Raw genomic sequence first — 18,684 nt, 5'->3', positions numbered from 1 at the left:
AAACGGTTTGGCGTCTTCTGTGCCCCCGCCCCCCCGCCCCGTGTTTTTAATGAAATCTGTGGGGTTTTGGTGGGAAAATGCATTATCTTTGTGTGGAAATAAAGTACCCACGAGTCCCCGTGTGGTTAAACGTGTCCTTTTCCCACTCAGACGTTATGGGGGGCGCTGGGGGGGGAGATAGCGGCGTGTGGAGGCGAAGGGAGGCGGGGGCAGGCGCTGGGGGTGCTCGGGAAGGGGAGAGATCCCGGGGGGGGGGGGCGGGCAGGCCTCCCCGTGGGCACTGCGGGGGGCGGCTCTGGGGAAGATGGGCCCTGCCAGGGCTGGGGGACGCGGCTCCGTCCAGGCCCGAGAGACCCCCCAGGGCTGGGCGCCATGACGGCTCTGGCTCACCCTCCTCACGCGGGTACCCCAGGGCACGGCACCGTCCCCGCAGGGACACCCGAGGGGCTTCTCCGGGCTCCGCACACGTAACACAAGCCGCGAGGCTAAGGGTTAACCTTTATTGCCAGCTGAGCCAAACCGCGCAGAAGCCCGAGCCGGGATCAAGCCCGCGTTGTGCCGCGCGCTGGAAGAGCCCAGGAAAGCCAGGCCGGCAGAGCTGTCCATCCTCCCACCGCAGCGGGAGACCTCTGCTCCCGTGTGCTCCTGGGCCGAGCCCTGGCAGGTCTCGCACCGCGTCAGGCTGTCTAATGCTCCGTGGGGGACGTCTGGGGTGGAAGAGGAGGCTGCTGCACCTCGCGGTGCGGCGCTGCTGGGCTTGCTCAAGCGTGCAAGAGGGTCTTTTTTCATTCCTGCTAGGGCTGACGTTCTCCCTGTTTGAGGGCTTTGCCTCAGGGTTGCGAGGGAAAATGCAGAAAGCTTTCGTTCCCCGTTTCTAAAACCTGTCGAAGGCGCGTAACAGGGAGCAGTAATAGTTGCCATTGTCTTCATGGCGGGCGGATGCGATGATGAGGATGCAGGCATTGCTGGCGAGGTCTTTGGTAGCAGAGAAGCGGTCGGGAATCTTGGCGGGCTTGTGCTTGTCTTGCTCGGAGTTGTAATAGAGCAGATACCTCAGGGAGTGCCCCGGGCGCTGCTGGTACCAGGAGATGCCGAACTCGCTGATATTGTACTGGGGGCTCAGGGTGCAGGACAGCCGAGCAGTCTGCCCGGGCAGCACTGACACGGAGGATGGCTGGGTCAGCACGGGCTGAGCCCTGGAAGCTGTGCGCACCAAGGATGCCGTTACTGATGGTCTGAGCCATGTCTTCATCACCCCCAGCCCCAAAATGTCCCCCTGCTCCCTTGAGGCGACCCCATTACCCTGCTCATCGCACCACACAGCCCTGGAGCAAGATGCCCTCCTCAGGCTAACCTCTCCCTTGTGCAGCCCAGTCCTGCCCACCGCCCCGCAGTGCCCCCCCAGACAGCAGCTAGCTCAGCCACACCACCCTTACCTGTCCCCACCGTCCCCACCAGGAGCAGGACCATGAAACCCAGGGCCATGGTAGGAAGCAGAAGAAGGGAGGCCGTGTCGGAGAGGGTCTGGGGTGCTACACAAGCCCCAGTTGCTGTGCCGCTGGCGCCAGTGAGGCGTATGTAAATGACACAGGGGGCTCAGGGACTCCAGCTCCCTGCATTGCTCGCTTTGCTGCAGCTGGGCTTCAGGGAGGGGGCTCGAAGCAGCGGGGCGAGAGCTGAGCATTGCAACCCACCGCCCACCTTCGCCCCAGGCGAGGCCATTTCCTCCAGGTGTGCCGATGCACGCACAGCCCACCCCACCCCACCACCCTCTGCCCTGGGCACTGGGGTTCGGTGGGGAGGTGTCACTGACCACCTCTCCTCTCTGATGGGGACAGCAGAGAGCTTTCCCTGTGGTCTTACACTCAGACCTTTTGCCTCAGGCCCTCTGCCACCAGGTGCGCAGGAGGCCAGGAGCCTGAACCTCACCATGCCGAGGATGCCCTGTGGCAGGAGCAGGCTGGGGGCCAGCTGGCTCTGCTGCCACCAGGGAGAATGAAAGACAGGACGTGCCAGAGCCTCCTGGCAGCCATCTCATCACAGAAGCAACACGAGGGAAGTGGCCGCTCCCTTCTCCATGCGGCTCCATCACTGTGACGAGAATGACTGCCCCGCAGCACGGGCTGGGAGCTGCCGACGGTGCTGGGAACTCTCCCTCTCCACCAGGGAGACTCAGCAAAATGTGTGGGGGTGGCTGCCGAAGTCATCTGCCAGAAGGCATTTCCCAAGGGAGCCGGTGCAGCAAGCCGTGGCTGCAGCACAGCTGGTGCCTTGTGCGGAAAGACAGCAGACCGTTACAGCAAAAGGCTGCCAGACTCACCGGGCGTAAAGCCCCTCCTGCCTATAGCACCCATCACAGCGCCCAGAGACGCCACATTACACAGCCAGCCACAGTCAAGGACTGGCCCACCCCCAGCACGTCTCTGCACCCTCCAGCCACTAGCCCGTGGCGGTCCTTTGCAGCAGGGTGGTCAACAGGCACTTCACAGCGTCCCGTACCCAGTGCCATACCCATGTGCAGGCTCAGCCCCCCAGTGCCACCCCATCACCATCCAGGGATGGCCCTTTGCCTCCCCTCTGCAGCACCCAGCCCTGCTCCCAAGGTGTCCCCAAGCCAAAGATGTTTGCGAGTGGTTCCTGACGTGTCTGGCCCCATGCACGCTCCAGGTTTCAGGGAAAATGGAGCTCTGAGACAGCACCACGTCTCTGGCGCGGGCAGATCCTGAAAGAGGAAGCACCACCATCATCCAAGGATGTGATGCAGCAAGCTGGATACTTCCTCTGCTGCGTTACGCTGCAGTGCTCTGAGCAAGGGCTGGTGCACCCAATGGCTCGTCTATTTTTTCCACATTCTCTATCGGTTGGTCTAACAAAAGCTCTTCCCACGCAAGCTTGCCCAATTTACTGTGACACAGCCTCCCTTGGGAGCAGCGACTGGGGCAGTCAGAGCAGCTATAACGCAGATGCCGCAGAGCAGGGTCTGCACCTGCGGTGCCACGCAGTAGCGAGGTGCCAGTTAGCCCTGGTGGGACCGTACGGCACCGCGCACAGCTGGGCTGCTGCAGTGCAGGAGGGCAACGAGGGCTCTTGTACACCTGCCGGGGGATGTGGAACATATAGGTGCCACACAGCAGTCCCTGCACACGCGATGAAGCCTGGCTGCATCCAACCTGTGCCCACATGGGCAAATATGCTGTATCAGACTTGTTAGAGCCAGCCTAGAGCAGGCAGCAATAGCTGCACGAGGCCAGCTCCAAAGCTCATTCAAGGCTGGGGCTTTGCTTTGATGTCTTCTGGCCTTGTGAAGCCTCACCACTGCAGCACAGCAGCAGCTTGTGTCATGCAACCAGGCCCTCAAGACCATGCAGGTACGAGCATGCTGCAGACACAGCTCCAGCTGTTGCCCACCAGCACTCCCCAAACTCTGCAAGGTGAACACAAGTCACCCTGCACATGTATCCTAGGCAAGGAGTGTCACACATACACCCTGTCACCAAACCCTGAGCAGATCAAGTCCATGGATTAGACAGAGACTGTGAAACAAAGACCCACCAAGGCAGAAGGAAATCACCTCCTCATGCAAGGAGGGGCATTTTGGAGAAAGGGAGTTTGTCCACGGAGCAGCGAGCACTGGATGTGCAGTACATCAGCACTGTTACTAGTTCCCACCATTCAGGTCCTCCACATCTGCTGACCAGCCTGGGGACATGATTTCATCCATATGTCTCAGCATCTCCACAGGAAAAGGGGATGCTGCTACAGGGTCCTCTAAGCACTGCTGCAGGATCACTTGTACAGCAACATTTGGGCACCGAATGGAAGATGCAGCTGGTGGATCAGCCATGCACGTCGCTCTGACAGCCCCGGGGCGCAGGAAAGCGCCTGGCTGGGCAAAGTGCAAGAGCAGGTACGAGCCCAGCCCTGTGCTCACCCTGTTCTGCCAGCTTTATTCCCTCCTGCACGAGGTACGAGAGGTGCTCGGTGAACAGAAGTTGCTCACCCAAACGAAGTCGGTTTTATCCCAGATTGACACGTCGCTGACCAAGCACAGCTATCCCTGTCGGGCCAGGGTGAAACGTGGACCAGGACTTACTGCTGCACCACCCCGCGTTTCCTGCTCAGCTCTGCGGCTCCCTCCTGCTCTGCAGCACAGGTACGGCTGCTGTCCTGACAACTGCCCACAGCCCCCCCCGGGCCGCGAAACCCCACCGCCTCATGCTCCAGAGCAGGACCAGCACAGGCAGGGTCCTGAGGGACGCTTTTCTGGTGGCATCCAACCACCTCACAGAGGAGACCACAGCTGCCCTGACAGCAGCGCTGGGCTCAGCTGGGAGCAGGGTGGGCAGATCTGGCACCATCACAGCCCAGAGGAGCTGCAGGACACACCACAAGACAGTGAAAAGACTGGCGTTGAGAGCAGCCGGGACCACACAGGGCGAGCAGCCTTCCCAACAGGCTGATGTTTAGCCCAGCCCAGCCTTACCCCTTCTCCCCCACTCCTCGGCTGCAGGAGGCTCAGGAATCTGCGGGGGCCATTCCCCGTTGCTGGGAAATCTGGCTACTGAAACCATGACAGCACCGGCTGGAAACACAGCCCCTCCCCGGGCTCTGCAGCAGCTAACGCCATCACCATCGGGCATTTTGTCATCCCACTGCCTGTAGGACGGCACCCGGCACGAGCAGCACCCACATCTCAGGCCTAGGTCCCCGCCGGAGGAGAGCGGCCCCAGGCACGCTAAGCACCATGTTTGCTACAGTGAGATACGGAGGTACATGGGAAAGCACTGGCTTTAACTCCGCTCTGGGGGCCGGCTGGTCACCTGGACCATCTTTATCACCATCAGGTGGTGGCCCCTTGAGGGACAGGGAGGGACATGGCACCTTGATGCACAGCAGTGCCCAGGGGTTAGGGAAGAGGGCAGGAGAGCTCTGCCAGGGCACATCAGCATCCTTTACCTCATCTGTTTAAAAAAAGGGGAGATCCTTAACCTTTACACAATGAGTCACAGAGGAAAACCATCCCAGCAGAGCCAAGTTAACTGCAGGGAGGGAGGCCAGAGGCAAGGATGAGTTCCCAGACTTGCAGCTCTGGGGAATCACCGGAGGGGGCTCTGCTTATCTAGACACAACCAGCAGAGCCATGGGGCAGAAGTGACAGCTGCCAGCAGAGCTCCTCTGCTCCCCGCTGTGTGGGAAGGGTTCCCCGGCTCAAATCCTGGCCCGCGGCTGCAGAGAGCAGATATCTGCGGCTGGTGGGAGGGAACAAGCAGACCCTGTCCTGGCCTTGCCCAGTTGGCTGAGACCCGACGCTTGCAGCTGAAGCTGCCAGATGCACGTGGTCCTGAGCCTTTGCTCCCTCTGCTATTTGAATTGGATCCCCAGCTCTGGCTACTGACATGTGTCAGCCCTGGGGATTTCTCAATCGTGACAAACTCAGTGAGAGTTCAAAGCCAAAATGTCCCCTGGTGACTCAGCTGCGATCTCCAGCTCCTTCCCCTTGTGACCAGGGTCTGTGGAAGGGGACCGGCAGGGGCCAGGGCTCACCACTTTCTCCTGCTTCCATTTGATGAAACTAAGTTGAAGGACAGAGACACTTCACAAATCAGAACAATTTTCCCCAAATCAAAATGTTTAATCCCGCTCCTATCCTGGGAGCGCCAGCAGCCGTGGCTGTAATACAGCAGCTCAAAGCCCTGCTGATGGCCACGCAGGGATCCCACCTTTGCTGGCCACGACAGCGGGCACTTCTTGGCCACCAGCTGTGCTTCCTGCCATGTCCATGGGGCCCCCAGATTCCAGGCGACCACGCTCATATCTCAGGTCTCATTCCCTGTCTGCAGCTGACTGCCAAGAGATGGTGAACCTGCAGTGCCGCGTCCTGATCCTCATGGCTCACCTGAAGAAGAAGTGTCAGTGCAGGCCAGAAGGTACGAGTGCTCCTGAGCAGTGGTCACCGGAGGGAGCAGGACTCACCCATAGAGAAGCAACAGGGGGTAACAAACAGGTCGCATGGGAATCCCAGATCATCCCAAAAGACAGGGAAAGGGGAAGCAAACGTCCTCCCCTCTAGACCTCAGCAGATTCTCTTCAAAGCTTAACTTGCCAAAGAAAATACCTCTAAACCCCACAGGTTCATGCTGGCTGCACAAGGGCACATCAGACCTTCTTCACTACATCTCTCTCTCTCGCCAGACTGCATCGATCTCCTGGATGAAATGGGAGCCCTGATGAACCTGAGCAAAGTAGAAAATCCCGCATGTGAATTCACCAGTAAATACCTACAGGAAAGGGAGCGCTACATCCTCATCAGAGTTGTCCGTAAGTTCCTCAGTGAGAGGCACAGCTCAGCCTCTGCACCAAAAAAGTCTGCTTTAGGGGATGGTGTCACACACCATTTCAAGTAACTGTCCCACACACCAGGAAAACTCTGTCACCTCCTAGAAACAAAGATGCAGCTTTGGAGAGGGGGTCTATTCAGCAGCCACTTGGACACGGCACAGCAGGTCTGAGGAGGCAGAAGCCAGCTCACGTGAATAGCTGGAGCTGAACCTTGTGTTTGTCCGAGGTGGCTGTTCTGAGGGAGGAGGAACCTTTTCTGGGCAGAGCCACCTGCCCCAGTTACAAGTCTTGACTTCAGTTTTCAGCCAGGAGAGAGATTAACCCGTTTCTCCCATTCTGCCTGCAGGGGGAGAAAGCTCTGAAGCCACCTGCTATGAATCCTTGCTAGAGAACCTGGGGAAACACTACCCTGACCTAGTAGGTAAGAGCCAGATGCCACCTCACCTCCACAGAGAAGCCAAGGGTGCTGGCGTGACTCCCCTCCCCGCCACAGCCCTTGTACGCCTGACATGGGACTGTCCGCTGTGCCCCCTCACAACACGAACCTGGACTGGTCACGGCTGGGGGTAGCAAGTGAACTCAGGCAACAAGAGAAGGGACAAGCAGAAGGCAGAGCTGGTTTGCAGAACCTCTCCTGGTTAGTAGGACAGCAGGCACCTGCTGCCCTCCCACCCCACACCAGCTTGGAGAGGTCTGAAGCAAAGAGGGGACATTTTCTTGGGACAAACAGGGTGGAGAACAGGAGGGATCAGGGAACCCAGAGGTCCATCTCCCAGTCTGTAGTCTTACAAGTTGGCATAGCCTCACTCAACATACTAAGGGGCAATTGACCAACAGAGAAGGAACACACCTAACTGCTGGGGGCATCTCTCCACAGATCGGCTGCAGCAGCTCTCAGCAAACACCCAGATAAGAGACCATCGGAGAAGGGGCTCTTTGCTGAGGAGAGCTCAGCCCCTCACCAGCACCCCAGCCAGGTCCACCTCGCAGAGCAAGAGCAGCTCAGAGCTCAAGGGCACCTCTAGATGAGGAAAGGACCTGATGGGACAGGCCCTTCACTGGTCACAAACACAGCGTGGCCACCAGCAGGGCTCAACCACCATGCTGTCCTGCGAAGCACTCACCCTTTGCTTGCAAGAATCCTCCATTAACCTGCTCCTCTCAGAGGTTCACGCTACCACACTGGATGCCACACTTTGACAAGCCACATAAAAACAGCACCACGGCCAGGCACAAGCAGCAGCCTCCTGCTTCAAGAGACATCCAGAGCCTCCACAGCTCCAGCAGCAGCAGCACCACCAGCACTCAGACACAGTGGACAGAAGACAGCACACACCTGCTGCAGGTGGTCCTGATGGCTCTCCTCAACAGCTTCACCACCCACACCAAGATCAGTCTAGTATTTATTTCTTAAAACAACGTCTTACACTGGTTCCTCCCTGCTCACACTGGGGCAGCTCAGCACACAGAGCACTTTGACTCTCTGGCATCTACTTTTTCCCTTGGCTGTCTCTCTGGAGAGCACAAGGCACCACAGATAAGGCCAGGCACAGCTCAGGACATCATCTACCACCAAGAATTTAGGTCTTGACATTTAGAAGGAGCAGGACTTTCAACACCAGCCTCCAGTATCCACTGCCAGCTGTCACCATCTAGACCTGGACTTCCTCACAAACCCATGGAAGGTGCTGATTACTTGCCCAATATTCAACAGCTAGAGGCCAGCAGTTAACAGATTAATTCTGCCATGAAAACTCAGCAGCTAAGCATCTGAAAGTGTTATGGTTTCATTGCTGTGCCACTAAAACTCCAGCTGAAGCCTCAAAATTCTCTTTCACACCAACATGAGGAGCCAGGTCTCCTGCTGGAGGCCAGTCAGCAGGCAGCACTCATGAGACTGTTCTGCTATAGTGACTGTAAGAAGCAAGCAGCTCCGAACTGAACCCTGATGCTGGTGACCTTGAGAACATTGCATAACCCGCTAAGGCTTTTAAGTGAGATCAGCCAACTGTATCCAAGTCACACTGCCAGACAGGTCGTACTTTCTCAGCTCCAGGGTCAGGACAGCTCTTCAGGAAGAGGATATTGACAGAAAAATAATGTTACTGAAAATACTGTAGGACACATCTCCTATTACCTCTCTCCAGCCCCTCCTTGGCCTGGAGTGCTGCCAGTCCAGTCTCAGCTGTGGATCTGCTTTTGTCAAGTCATGCAGGCACAGACCTCGCTAGGCTGCACCTCCTCTTTGCAGGAAAGACAATTGTGTCTTGTCCTTTAGTGGCTGATATTGCTAGCATTTGGGTGGCTTAATTTTAGCTTAAGAACTAAATAAAGAACACGCACAAGTGGTAGGTCCAAATAAACTCCTTTATTTGTCTGTAATAGATACAGCACTATCTGAATTCCCAAGTCCTACAGGTCCAACCATTCCTTTCCTTCCCTACTATTCCAGAAGGGAATTACCACTATAAAACTCCTGTCTCATCAGTCTGTTCCCTCCAGCTTGTTCCCTGTCTGTCCTTCCACTCCCTGCGGGCAGCAGGGCTCTACACCAGGCTCCTCTTCCCTCCAAGGGGGCAGATTCTTCACAGGAGAGAAGAAACACCTACAGGGGAGAAAGCACAAGGTCAGCATTCAGCACATCTTCCAGCAGCTGGAGTTAATAAAAGCTCTCACCTAAGGTGACCAGATCAAGATGTAACTACTGACATCTGGTTTTAACAGGTGCAGCAGGAATTAGGGAATCAAGCAGGGAAAGCAGCAGGCTTCCCATGGCAGCAAGAACCTCTAAGATGGTACCTAGAGCCTCCTCACCTTCAGAGACATAGTCAGGATCATTTCTCCTGCCCTTTCCTGTTCCCTTCCACATTCCAGGACACAGGAAAGGCAGAACTACTTCCTATTTAAAGCCCTGAAGGGCACCGTAACCTCAACAGATTGTTTCCACAGCCTTTGAACCCTCTCAAGTAGACAGAGTTCAGACTCCTGGCAGAGCTCCCTCCTGCAGGGACAGGGCACAGGCTCACCGTTGCTGTACTTGCACTGCTTCAGCGCCTCGTTGAAGCCCTCGCACAAGGTCAGGTCTCGCTGGTTGGTAGCACATTCCAGGAACTGCTTCATCTCGTAGTGGCAGGGCCCATAGGGCGGCTGCTGGTACAGGGGCCGGGGCTCCTGCAGACGAGGCCCCGTTAGGGAAGGAGCTCAGGGGGCAGAGCCACTTCCCTCAGTACCAGCGGCTGCTTCCACGCGTGTCCCTCACTGCACGGCTCCAGCAGTCCTCACAAGCGCCGGCGGTCCCCACTCCCCGGGACCGGCTCTGCCTGCCCAGCTCCCGCCGCCCCTCCTCACCCCCGGCCCCGCGGCCCCGGCCCGCCCCGCAAGGGCAGGACAAGGACGCCGGCCCGGGGAAGCCCCGCTCGCACCTGGGCGGGAGCCGCCGCCTTGGCCGGTTCGGAAGAGCCGCCGCTGAAGGCGCCGGTGAGGGCGCTGCCCACGACGTGTCCCACGGCGGAGCCCACGGCCACGCCGGCCGCCGTGCTCGCCATCTGCGCCATCAGCCCGGGCTGCGCCGGCTGCGCCGCCGCCGCCGGCATCGGGGCCGCTGGGGCCGGGCTGCGGAGAGGAGCTAGTCAGAGCGGGGCGGCGGGCAGGGCCCCGCGGGAACCTCCCGGCCCCGCCGCCCCCGGTACCTGGCGGGGGCCGGTGCCGCCGCGGGCCGCCCCACGCTCCTGCCGCCGCGCGCCATGGCCTCGCCGCTCTCCCGGCCCCGCCCCGCGCGACCCCTTAAGAGGCGCCACCGCCGCCACGTGACGCTGCGCGCATGCTCGGCCGCAGCGGCCGAAGCCACCCGCCCCGCCCCTCTGCGGGAAGGCGGGGCTTCCCGCCGGGCGCATGCGCAGAGAGGAGCGCGGGGGGGCGGGGGTGGCTCTGGGCACGTCCCACCGCCCCCCCCCGACACCTCGGTGTCCCGGCCCTGCGCCGTCCGCCGCCGCCAGAGGGCGCCCCTGCCCCGCGGGGCCCGGCCCGGCCCGACCCGACCGGGCGCTGCTGAGGGGGAAGCGCCGGGGCCGGGACACGGGGCCGGGACACGGGGCCGGGCAGAAGCTGTGCGGGTTTCCGTGGGGCCTTCGTGGCCGCGGGAACGCCGTGTTTGTCTGAGCCGGGACCGCGGCGGGGCGTGAGCGAGGCAGCCCGGCTGCCTGCAGCCCTGCGGCCGGCCGCTGCCTCCCGTCCGCTGCCCGGCTGACACCGACCCGCTCCCGGCGTCTGGGCCTCCACCCGCAGCGTGTCCTCTAAGGAACCCGGGCTGCGGACGTCCCGCACCCCGCAGGGCCCGGCCCGGCCCTGCACGCCCGGCCTGAGCCCCCCGCCCGTTACGAGAGGGGGCCGTTCAGCCCCCCGGGGGTATAACGATTTATACTCGGGCGATGGCTTCTGCTTCCCTAAGAGACGCTGACCGCTGCCCTGTCCGCTCCCAAATCGTGTTTGACTTGGCATTTCAGTTTGTCCCACTGCGCTGCAGTCCCACCGGGACAACGATCGCGCCTCAGGGCTGAACCAAACCCGGCACCCGCGGATGAAGCACCGTGCCGTGTCCGGAGTCACTGGCCCAAACGTGGCTCGGCTCGGTTTTAGGCTCCGGTCGCTGGGTGAGGACCATGTTCTGCTCAGTGCTGTAAGGCCGCAGAGCTCTAAGGACGACGCTCTGTGCGGCCCAGGCAGGAGTGAAGAAACGACTTCCCTGGGTGCAGGCAGAGCAGGCAGCGGGAGGGAGCAAGGAGCCCCCGCTAGCAGGCTGTGAGCCCCGCACAGCAGCTCCGCTGTGAAGGCTGCTGCAGGTGTCGTGACAAAGAAGAGCTTCGAGGATGCGGTGGCTTTGCAAATGCTCAGAGGCTCCTTCTCCCAGGTGTGGAGCAGAGCGGGAGAGAGCATGAAGGGGCTTGTTGGAAATGGATGACAGTCGGGCTCTGTTGCATGGGAGATGATGGGTGGAGGAGAGGTGGATAATGAAGGGCTAGGAGGGGGAAGATGAACAGTCCACAACTGGGGCAGAGAAAAGAGGGTGCCAGGGAGGAGCGTGGGGAGGAATGATGTGGTCTAAGCCATCGGCCAGCACAACAATTTTTGCAGCAGCCCTCTGGATACAAACCGGCAGATCAAGGAAACCTTTGCAAGGCGTGGACATTGTTGGGAAGTTGGAATCCATGGAGAGATGATGATGAGCCCTCAAATCACAAACAGACAGGCTGGACGACGCCAGTTTTACCTTCAAACCAATTTCTTGACAATCATCTCTTCCCTGGCACCCCAGCTGGTCTCTGGGGCCTCTGCGGGTCCATGTCTGCTTGATGTCTCCCTGGGATGGGCCTGGTTGCCCGCTCCATCTTTGGGTGTTTCTTATGCCCTGTGGAGTGAAAGAAATTTCCAAAATTGAGAAGGATCCAGAAGTTTTCCAGGAAAAAAAATATCCCAGCTCTGCTATGTCTCCAGGGCTGTGTTCGTACATTCAGCAAGTTATGAAAACCAGCTCTTTGGGCTGGTTCATTGACTGGCAGGAATCAGAGAGCTAAGTCACTGCGGGGCTGGCAATTAGCTGCTGTGTAAGTGTTCTTGTAGAATCAAATTTCCAGCACAAGGGGGAAGAGAAAAACATTTGTAAAGCAAGCCGCCCCCTCGGCGCAGGAGCTGGGCGGGCAGGGGGAGAGCTGCAGCTCCTACGCTTCTAAGGAAGAGGATCATACCTCAAACACGACTTGGGTCACCTCCTCTGAGGGGTAATGCCCCCAAATCTTCCCTCCCGCAGCGCCGGGGAGCTCGCTTGCCCCAGGAGCTGTGCTGTGCAGTTCTGCTTACAGCTGGAGCAGCAGCATCTGACACTCAGCATTTGCCCATCTTTTGCCCGCTAATAAAGAGGAGAGGGGGGCAACCAGTTGTAAAACCACAAAAATGTAACTGGAAAGCCCCTGCATCACCAGCACTGGCATTTTTTCCTTTTCCCAGCCTTGTGTCCTGGAGTGGGGTTCCCTTCCCCGTGCAGCTGGTCTGTCCCCCCCTGGCAGCCCCGTCCCGCCGAGCCGAGCCACGAGCACTTGTGGGAAAACGGGTCTTAAAGACGTGAGGAAAATAGGCAGCAGGGAAGAAAAGGGTGACCTCGAGGAGCCCCGCACTGTGAGGGAACCCCCGGGGTGAGAGCTCAGCTCTTTGCCACCAGCATGCGAGCGCAGTTGAGCCCGTCAGCGCGTGGGGCTGGGCGTACCACACCGTGGGCTCCTCTTCCCTCCGCCGGTGTCCCTGGCCGGAGGAAGAAGCTGAGCCTGTGCCCGGGGGAGGAGAGGACGGACTTGCAGGGGCATAGGGAATGCCAGACCTCCAGCCATAGGAAATCGAGGTTCATTAGTTCCACTACACGCAGAACAACTTGCTGAAGGAGCCTGGGTTTCAAGCTGAGAGCGTCCCTTTAAGCTGCGTCTGGGGGACCCTTTGATTTGGTTAATTAGACGCAAAGTTTTTCTGTGCTGTGGGAGGCCGGGTATGTGCTGGGGAGCACAGCTACTCTGGCTTTACTAATGAGATAATTTATTGTGGCTGTCTGAGAAGTCTGAGTGTACACAACTCCACCCGCACACACACCACCCACTCCAAGCCCTCTGCTCCCAGCTGGAGAGTCCTCAGCGCCGGAGGTGGAAGGACTGCGTTAGGTCTCCCTGCGCAGAGCCCTGCCGAGGAGCCATCCTCCCCTCGGGGGACCTGTGCAGCAAGGCCCCCTTTGCGTCTAAATATCTCCACAACAGTTTTCACTGCTTCCCTGGCCAAACTTCCCAATTCCCCTATTTTTCAGCCTGAATTTGATTCAATCAAGTAACTTCGTCTCTGCCTGCTTCCCCTGCTCCAGAAGATCCCTCCTTACATAGTTCAAGTGTTAGGGCTTGCCTACACGTGAAGGTTAATTCTAGATAAAGGGACGTATAAATCTGAAAGACAGTTGCTAATTCCTGAATAGCTCTGGAAAGATTTACTCAAACCCAGTCACTTCTGAATAACTCGGTGCACTGCCCAGCCTGTACGTTCCCTGCTGTTAGCAGCAGGATCAGGTAAGACAAGGTTTGTAAAAAGCAGGTCTGTTTTTTCCAGCTGCTTTCTCCCCGTTGCTCTAAAAGCAGATAATAATCTTCCCCTTCAGAGTTTGCCTCACTTAAATCCTCACGCTGTCACAGCTGAAATGTGGCTACAAAGAGATCTAGGAATTCCCCCAGCGTTGTGATTGCAAGGGGTTATTTCACAGGTAAGGAATGCAACACCCGGCCTCCCCGGGGTCTCCTACCTGTCTCTGCCCCTCCATCGGGTGACAGAGAGCGGGTCCGTCCTTATCAGGCTGCAGTTTCACAGGCGTTTGCTTAGGGGAACGGTGCCACCCACAAGTGGCATGTTTCCACAGAAGCCTTCTCCACGCAGCCGTGCCACGCTGCGGCGCATCCCTGCCCCGTCCCTGCCACGGGCCACCGCCAGCAGGTAGCCAGCCATCTGGAGACGCTGATGGAGCCTCCTGCCTCCCGAGCTGCAGGTTTGCGCTTGGAGAACCCTAATTATTGCATGCAGGGGCAGATCTGGGCAGTGCTCTGGGTGTACCTGAATTTAAGTTATTTAGGTTAACAGCAAATTGCACGGGATGGTTGCTCGGGGATCTGGGCAAACTATTCAAAGCAGAAGAAAGCGTCTGATGAATTAGCCAATATTTTTGTTTGTGGACAATCCCAAGAAAAAAAAAGAAACAAAACCTCCAGTTCTAACCAATGTGTTTGCTACTCAAAATTACTCCATGAATCACTTATGACTGAATGTATTGTAGTCAGTGGGTTTCTCATGTCCTGCTTTTATTTTCATCTTTGCACTCTGGCTAGTCCTGATTTTGCTTGTGTCTAGTGGCTGATTTCAGCCTCCCAAGTCCATACGGTGCTTTCAGGTCAGATGTAAATACGCCAGCACTACTTTTTTATCCTGTAAGTTTTTTTCCAAGCAGGAGTCGCAACTGACAAAGAATATATGAAAAAAAAATGAAGTTGCTACCACTAAAAGGAATTCACAGATTTTTTTATAAGCAAAGGGCATGTTTTCCGCAGTCCTGCCTCACCGCCTTTTCCCCAAGCGATGACAAAGCGGTAGCATCACAGGTAGGTGATATTCGATGGCCTTGCCACTGCAGCATGCCATATAGCCCTATCTCACACTGGATGCCACAGGCTTTGAGCACGCTCTCCCCACACAGACCTCTTGCTGTCTGCCTCCTTCCTCAGTCTCTTTTTAGCCAAAATACAATGCTGTGAAGCCACTGTACTGCAAGAGTCAGAGATGAGAAACAGGAGGAAGAAAAAACCGTGGTGTCTAACTGGAGGAGCTGCGGATGGCTAGACGTGACTGCGAGGGAAGGGAAGGCAGCACTACAGAGTGCCGTTTCAGCTTTCAAGTCTTGTGCTCCCAGGATCTACATGCCATTTCTTGGATGTGGTTTGCCCCGAGGGCAATCTCAACAGCTGTGAAGTTTCAGCAGATGAACAATGTAGTTTTCAATAAATTTCACAAAGCAAACGAAAGGATTTTAACTCATTCGCGCTAGCCCACTTTTGGTCTAAGGCTCTTCCAGACCTGAATCCGTTCACATCAGGAGTGTCTCCTGTTTGAACCCCAGGGTCTGACTGCTGGAGCTCACCTGAGCTAGACTGCTCTGCTCCGGATTTCCAGAAAGCTCTTCCCCATCGGAAGAGGCTTCTCTCAGCCATGCCCATGGGTCCTGTATGCTGTCTCTGCGTTTACCTGTTCCACTTAAACCTACCCTGCTGACCTGCGGGTGGAGGAAGGTATCAAATGTGGAATGTGGATGCCCTCATCTCCTGGTGGGGCAAGAGGAGGTGGTAGAAAGACAAGTTCCCCAGATCTCCTCCTCCCCAGTGGCAGCTGCACCTCAGAAGTTCAATACCTCCTGTATATCCAGAAGCAGGGATTGCACACTCAGAGGCACGTTCTGATCCCAGCTGAAGGCCGATGCCATTAGTTGTAACTTAAAGAAGGGCTTTTGTGTCCCAAAAGACAGCAATAATGAAGAAATTACCTCTTCCAACACACCTCCAGTGTATCCTCAGATCACGAGACGACAATTATTGTAAGCTCTGTGAATTCACCTGCTAAATACAGGGCAAGATGGCAAACCCGCGCCCAGAGAGTTTGTTTTGTTTGCTTCATGGCTGCAGAACACCATAAGCAGTGCAGCTAAAAAGCCAGCGCAGGTTCGTTTGGTGTGTGTCCGGAGGATCTGAGCAATGAGACAGTGTCCTCCACTGCCTCTCCTCTGGCTGGGATCTGCCGGGCGGTTGCAGGGAGCCCCAAGCAGCAAGCTCACACCCCTCGCAGGAGGTAACGGTGCCGAGCGGGCCCTGGAGGGATCTCACACCTTTACCTGCACGGTCCCAGTCGATGGGCTTGGGGCTTGGCATTTCCTCCTCCCCCAAATGTCTACCCAGAGGCCGTTCCCCTCCGCTCTGGCACAGCTGCTTGCTGGCTGGTCTGGTTTCCCCCCGCTCTTCTGCAGACCCACAGCAAACATTTCTGGAGAGCTGCGCTTGGGGGGGGCGCTGACGACTCGGAGGCATCTATAGTAAAACAACATGTGAGCAAATACGGAAACGAGGACAGGGTCTGTGTGTAAGGCAGAGGCATCCATGACCTTTTAGGAGGCTGTTAGCACCAACCCCTGAACAGCTACTGCTTTGAACTAGAATATTACAGTAACTACCTCCTGCCATCTCCCCCTTCCCAAGCAAAGACATAGCCCGTGCAGCAGCCAGAGAGATTCTGTGCGGTGCTGCAGCCTCTACACAAACAGTTCACAGCCACCTCTGATTTGGGGTCCTCTGTCTCACCTCTCCAAAACACCTCATGAGTTTTAATCACCACGTTGCCCTCCCTGCCCTACTGAGGCTGTGCAGCCATCAGCTTCCAACATCTCCTCTCAGCCAGCAACTAAATACTGGAGCCCATCTTTTCTTTCCTCTATAGAAAGCGCCGGTGGTATCTCCTCTTCCTCTTGCTTCCCCTGCAAACACACACAAAGCCCAGTCATGCACTCTGGTTTGTCAAGATTTCTGCTGAAATGCTCTTCTTTCAGCTGCAACCTCCACCATAAAGCGCTGAGCTCGACGCAGAGACCATCCACAGGTTCCTCTGTAGGAACAGTGCACACTTTTTGTCTGCCCTTTGCAAAATCAGTGGCCTGAGCAAACACCACAGCTCTCTGCAAAGGCTGGGCACTGCTATGCCGTGCTGGATTCATTCCCAGCCGTGTGCAAGCTCTCGTGGGGCTCCTTTTAGACTGTTCTTTGGAGTCTTCAGTTTGGTCTCTGGATGCTTCCCTGGATCTGAGGCTTCTACTCTGAGTTTGTGATAATGCAGTCTCAGAGTTCAGCAATTGCTGTCGAAGAGAAAGAGAAAAACATCTTGGGAACTGAGCTCTGTCACAGTCTGGCGGCCGGTTTATTGCTGTGGCATTTGTTAGTGGCAAGGCAGCGTGGGTCACACGCAGACACGTCCTTCCTTCCCCATAGCATCTAGGGTAGCCTGAGCTCCGAATTGCAGGGCGCTGCATCACTGCTGCATCAACTAACAGCCGTGAGAGCCACTTTGCATCCTAACGGGAGCCAAGAGAGCACTCTCACCAACTGAAACCCACACCTCTGTGGTCTCTCTTCCTGGTTATCTCCTCTGGAGTGAGTTTACTTGCTCTCCTGTCATTCTCCCCTCCAGGCTCGCATCTCAGTGCTTTCACGTGGCTTCATTCAGTCAGAGCCCACAGCACTGCCCTGAATGTGGGCAGATGCCCTGTGGATGCCTATTTCTGCTCAGCCGGCACCAACCAGCCCAGCCATTTCCCTGCCATGAGCACAGCCACCCCCTGGTCCTACTGAGATGCGGGCAGCCCCCTCTCCTTGCTACTGCTGGCCCTGGCTTGCCAGGGTGGCCTGCACACCCCGGGGATGGACGCCTTCCACTCATCACGGGAAAAGCACACCCCGGGATGATGTCTGAGCGACGCGGAGGGGCAGGAGGGTCCCGGCAGGAGCGAGGCCGAGCCGAGAGGGGCTGGAGGAGTGGTACCTGTTCCAGGGAGGTGCTGAGGAGGGGGAGAGGGAGGGAGGTGAGGGGCTTGGCTGCTCTGAGCAGATACGTGCGTGAAGAAAAGCCTCAACCAACACCCTGAATTCCACAGCTCGGCTCCGGGGACAGGGGGAGGGAGAGAGGACAGGACGGGACATTTCCAGCAGACCCGTGACTCGTTCTAAAAGCCTCATCTCACCAGCCCTGCCTGCCTCCTCCCCCATCGTCTCACGCTGGGTTTTATTAATGCAGTTCCCCTTAGGCTAGAGGGAATCACATCCCAGGAGACATTCCAGTCTCGGCTCAGCTTCGGAGGGGATCAGAGGGAGCCAAGGGTGGGGGGCGTTTCACCGGGACGTTTCATTTGCAGCAAGCTGGCAGGTCGGGAGCGCTGCAAGACGGCACTAGCAGCCGCCTTATCAGACACTGAGCAGCCGCAGGCTGGAGTCGAGTCTCTGCTCTGCTCTCGCACTCCGGCTCTGTATCTCCCAAAGACCGGTTATTTCTGCTCTGTCCAGGCTGCCGGCTCGAAGCTCTTACTCTGGGCTCTGCCGGGTGCTGGGTGCACGGTCGGGCACAGCGACTCTGGGCAGGGAGTCGCACCCTTTTGCTCAGGTGATGAACACAACTGTTGGTGATGTGCAGCCGGGTCCATGCTGCCGCAGGGGCTCAGCCATGGGTCAGCACCCTTCCCTGTGCACCAGCAGGGCCTCAACCATCAGCTTCTCACAGCCACCACGCTCTGCACCAGTCGGGGCTGACACCTTTTGCCAGGAATGGGAGCTGGCTCCCCGGCGTCTGGCTCCTCAGGTGAATTGTGGTGTGCCCTGAGCCTACGCCAGGAAAATGCCAGCAGATGAAACTCCGTCTCAGGCCAAGAGACACGAAGATGGATGTGTTTTCCTTGCCTGGCTTATCTCACAGGCAGTGCTTCCCACCGGAGCCCAGCGCTGTTTGTGTGCGCTCGGCTCCTGGCACGGGGGCAGGAGATGATTAGACAACAAACACTGTGGCGTACCTCTCCCGAGCCTGCAGCCCGCCCCTGCCTTGCTGACACCACGGGCCCAGCAGGGAGTTGCTTCCCCGGGGCTGAATCCCAGGGCTGGCTGCAGCTGCACCGGGGCTGCAGGGGGACGAAGAGCCACACGACCCCGCAGCTGGTCGGGCACCGCGTGAGCTGCGGTGCGAGCTACACGGGGGACA

The 18,684-nt window shown here is 57.6% G+C and overlaps 2 protein-coding genes across 2 annotated transcripts; both read right to left on the bottom strand.

Moving 5' to 3' along the window:
- Positions 1-874: 874 nt before the first annotated feature.
- LOC129213860 (pre-B lymphocyte protein 3-like) lies at positions 875-1,550 on the bottom strand. Its single transcript, XM_054844624.1, has 2 exons — positions 1,437-1,550; positions 875-1,203 (listed from the first exon to the last, which is right to left on the bottom strand). Exons 1-2 carry the CDS (start codon positions 1,483-1,485, stop codon positions 875-877), a joined length of 378 nt encoding a protein of 125 aa, XP_054700599.1. The 5' UTR covers positions 1,486-1,550.
- Positions 1,551-8,688: 7,138 nt separating this feature from the next.
- CHCHD10 (coiled-coil-helix-coiled-coil-helix domain containing 10) lies at positions 8,689-10,184 on the bottom strand. The gene is made up of 4 exons (XM_054844964.1): positions 10,029-10,184; positions 9,762-9,951; positions 9,366-9,510; positions 8,689-8,944 (listed from the first exon to the last, which is right to left on the bottom strand). The coding sequence occupies exons 1-4, from the start codon at positions 10,082-10,084 to the stop codon at positions 8,925-8,927; spliced, it is 411 nt and encodes a 136-aa protein (XP_054700939.1). The 5' UTR covers positions 10,085-10,184; the 3' UTR covers positions 8,689-8,924.
- Positions 10,185-18,684: the final 8,500 nt, after the last annotated feature.

Source organism: Grus americana, chromosome 16 (assembly GCF_028858705.1).
Source record: "Grus americana isolate bGruAme1 chromosome 16, bGruAme1.mat, whole genome shotgun sequence".
Taxonomy (NCBI): Eukaryota; Metazoa; Chordata; class Aves; order Gruiformes; family Gruidae; genus Grus; species Grus americana.
This window is presented reverse-complemented; position numbering and strand designations above follow the sequence as displayed.

Coding starts and splice junctions, on each gene's coding strand:
- LOC129213860 (XM_054844624.1), bottom strand. CDS start 1,485: ATGGCCCTGGGTTTCATGGTCCTGCTCCTGGTGGGGACGGTGGGGACA. Junction 1,204..1,436: donor GGTGGGGACGGTGGGGACAG/GTAAGGGTGGTG, acceptor TGGTGCGCACAG/CTTCCAGGGCTCAGCCCGTG.
- CHCHD10 (XM_054844964.1), bottom strand. CDS start 10,084: ATGGCGCGCGGCGGCAGGAGCGTGGGGCGGCCCGCGGCGGCACCGGCC. Junction 9,511..9,761: donor AGGCGGCGGCTCCCGCCCAG/GTGCGAGCGGGG, acceptor CCTCGTCTGCAG/GAGCCCCGGCCCCTGTACCA. Junction 8,945..9,365: donor GCAGTGCAAGTACAGCAACG/GTGAGCCTGTGC, acceptor TCTCCCCTGTAG/GTGTTTCTTCTCTCCTGTGA.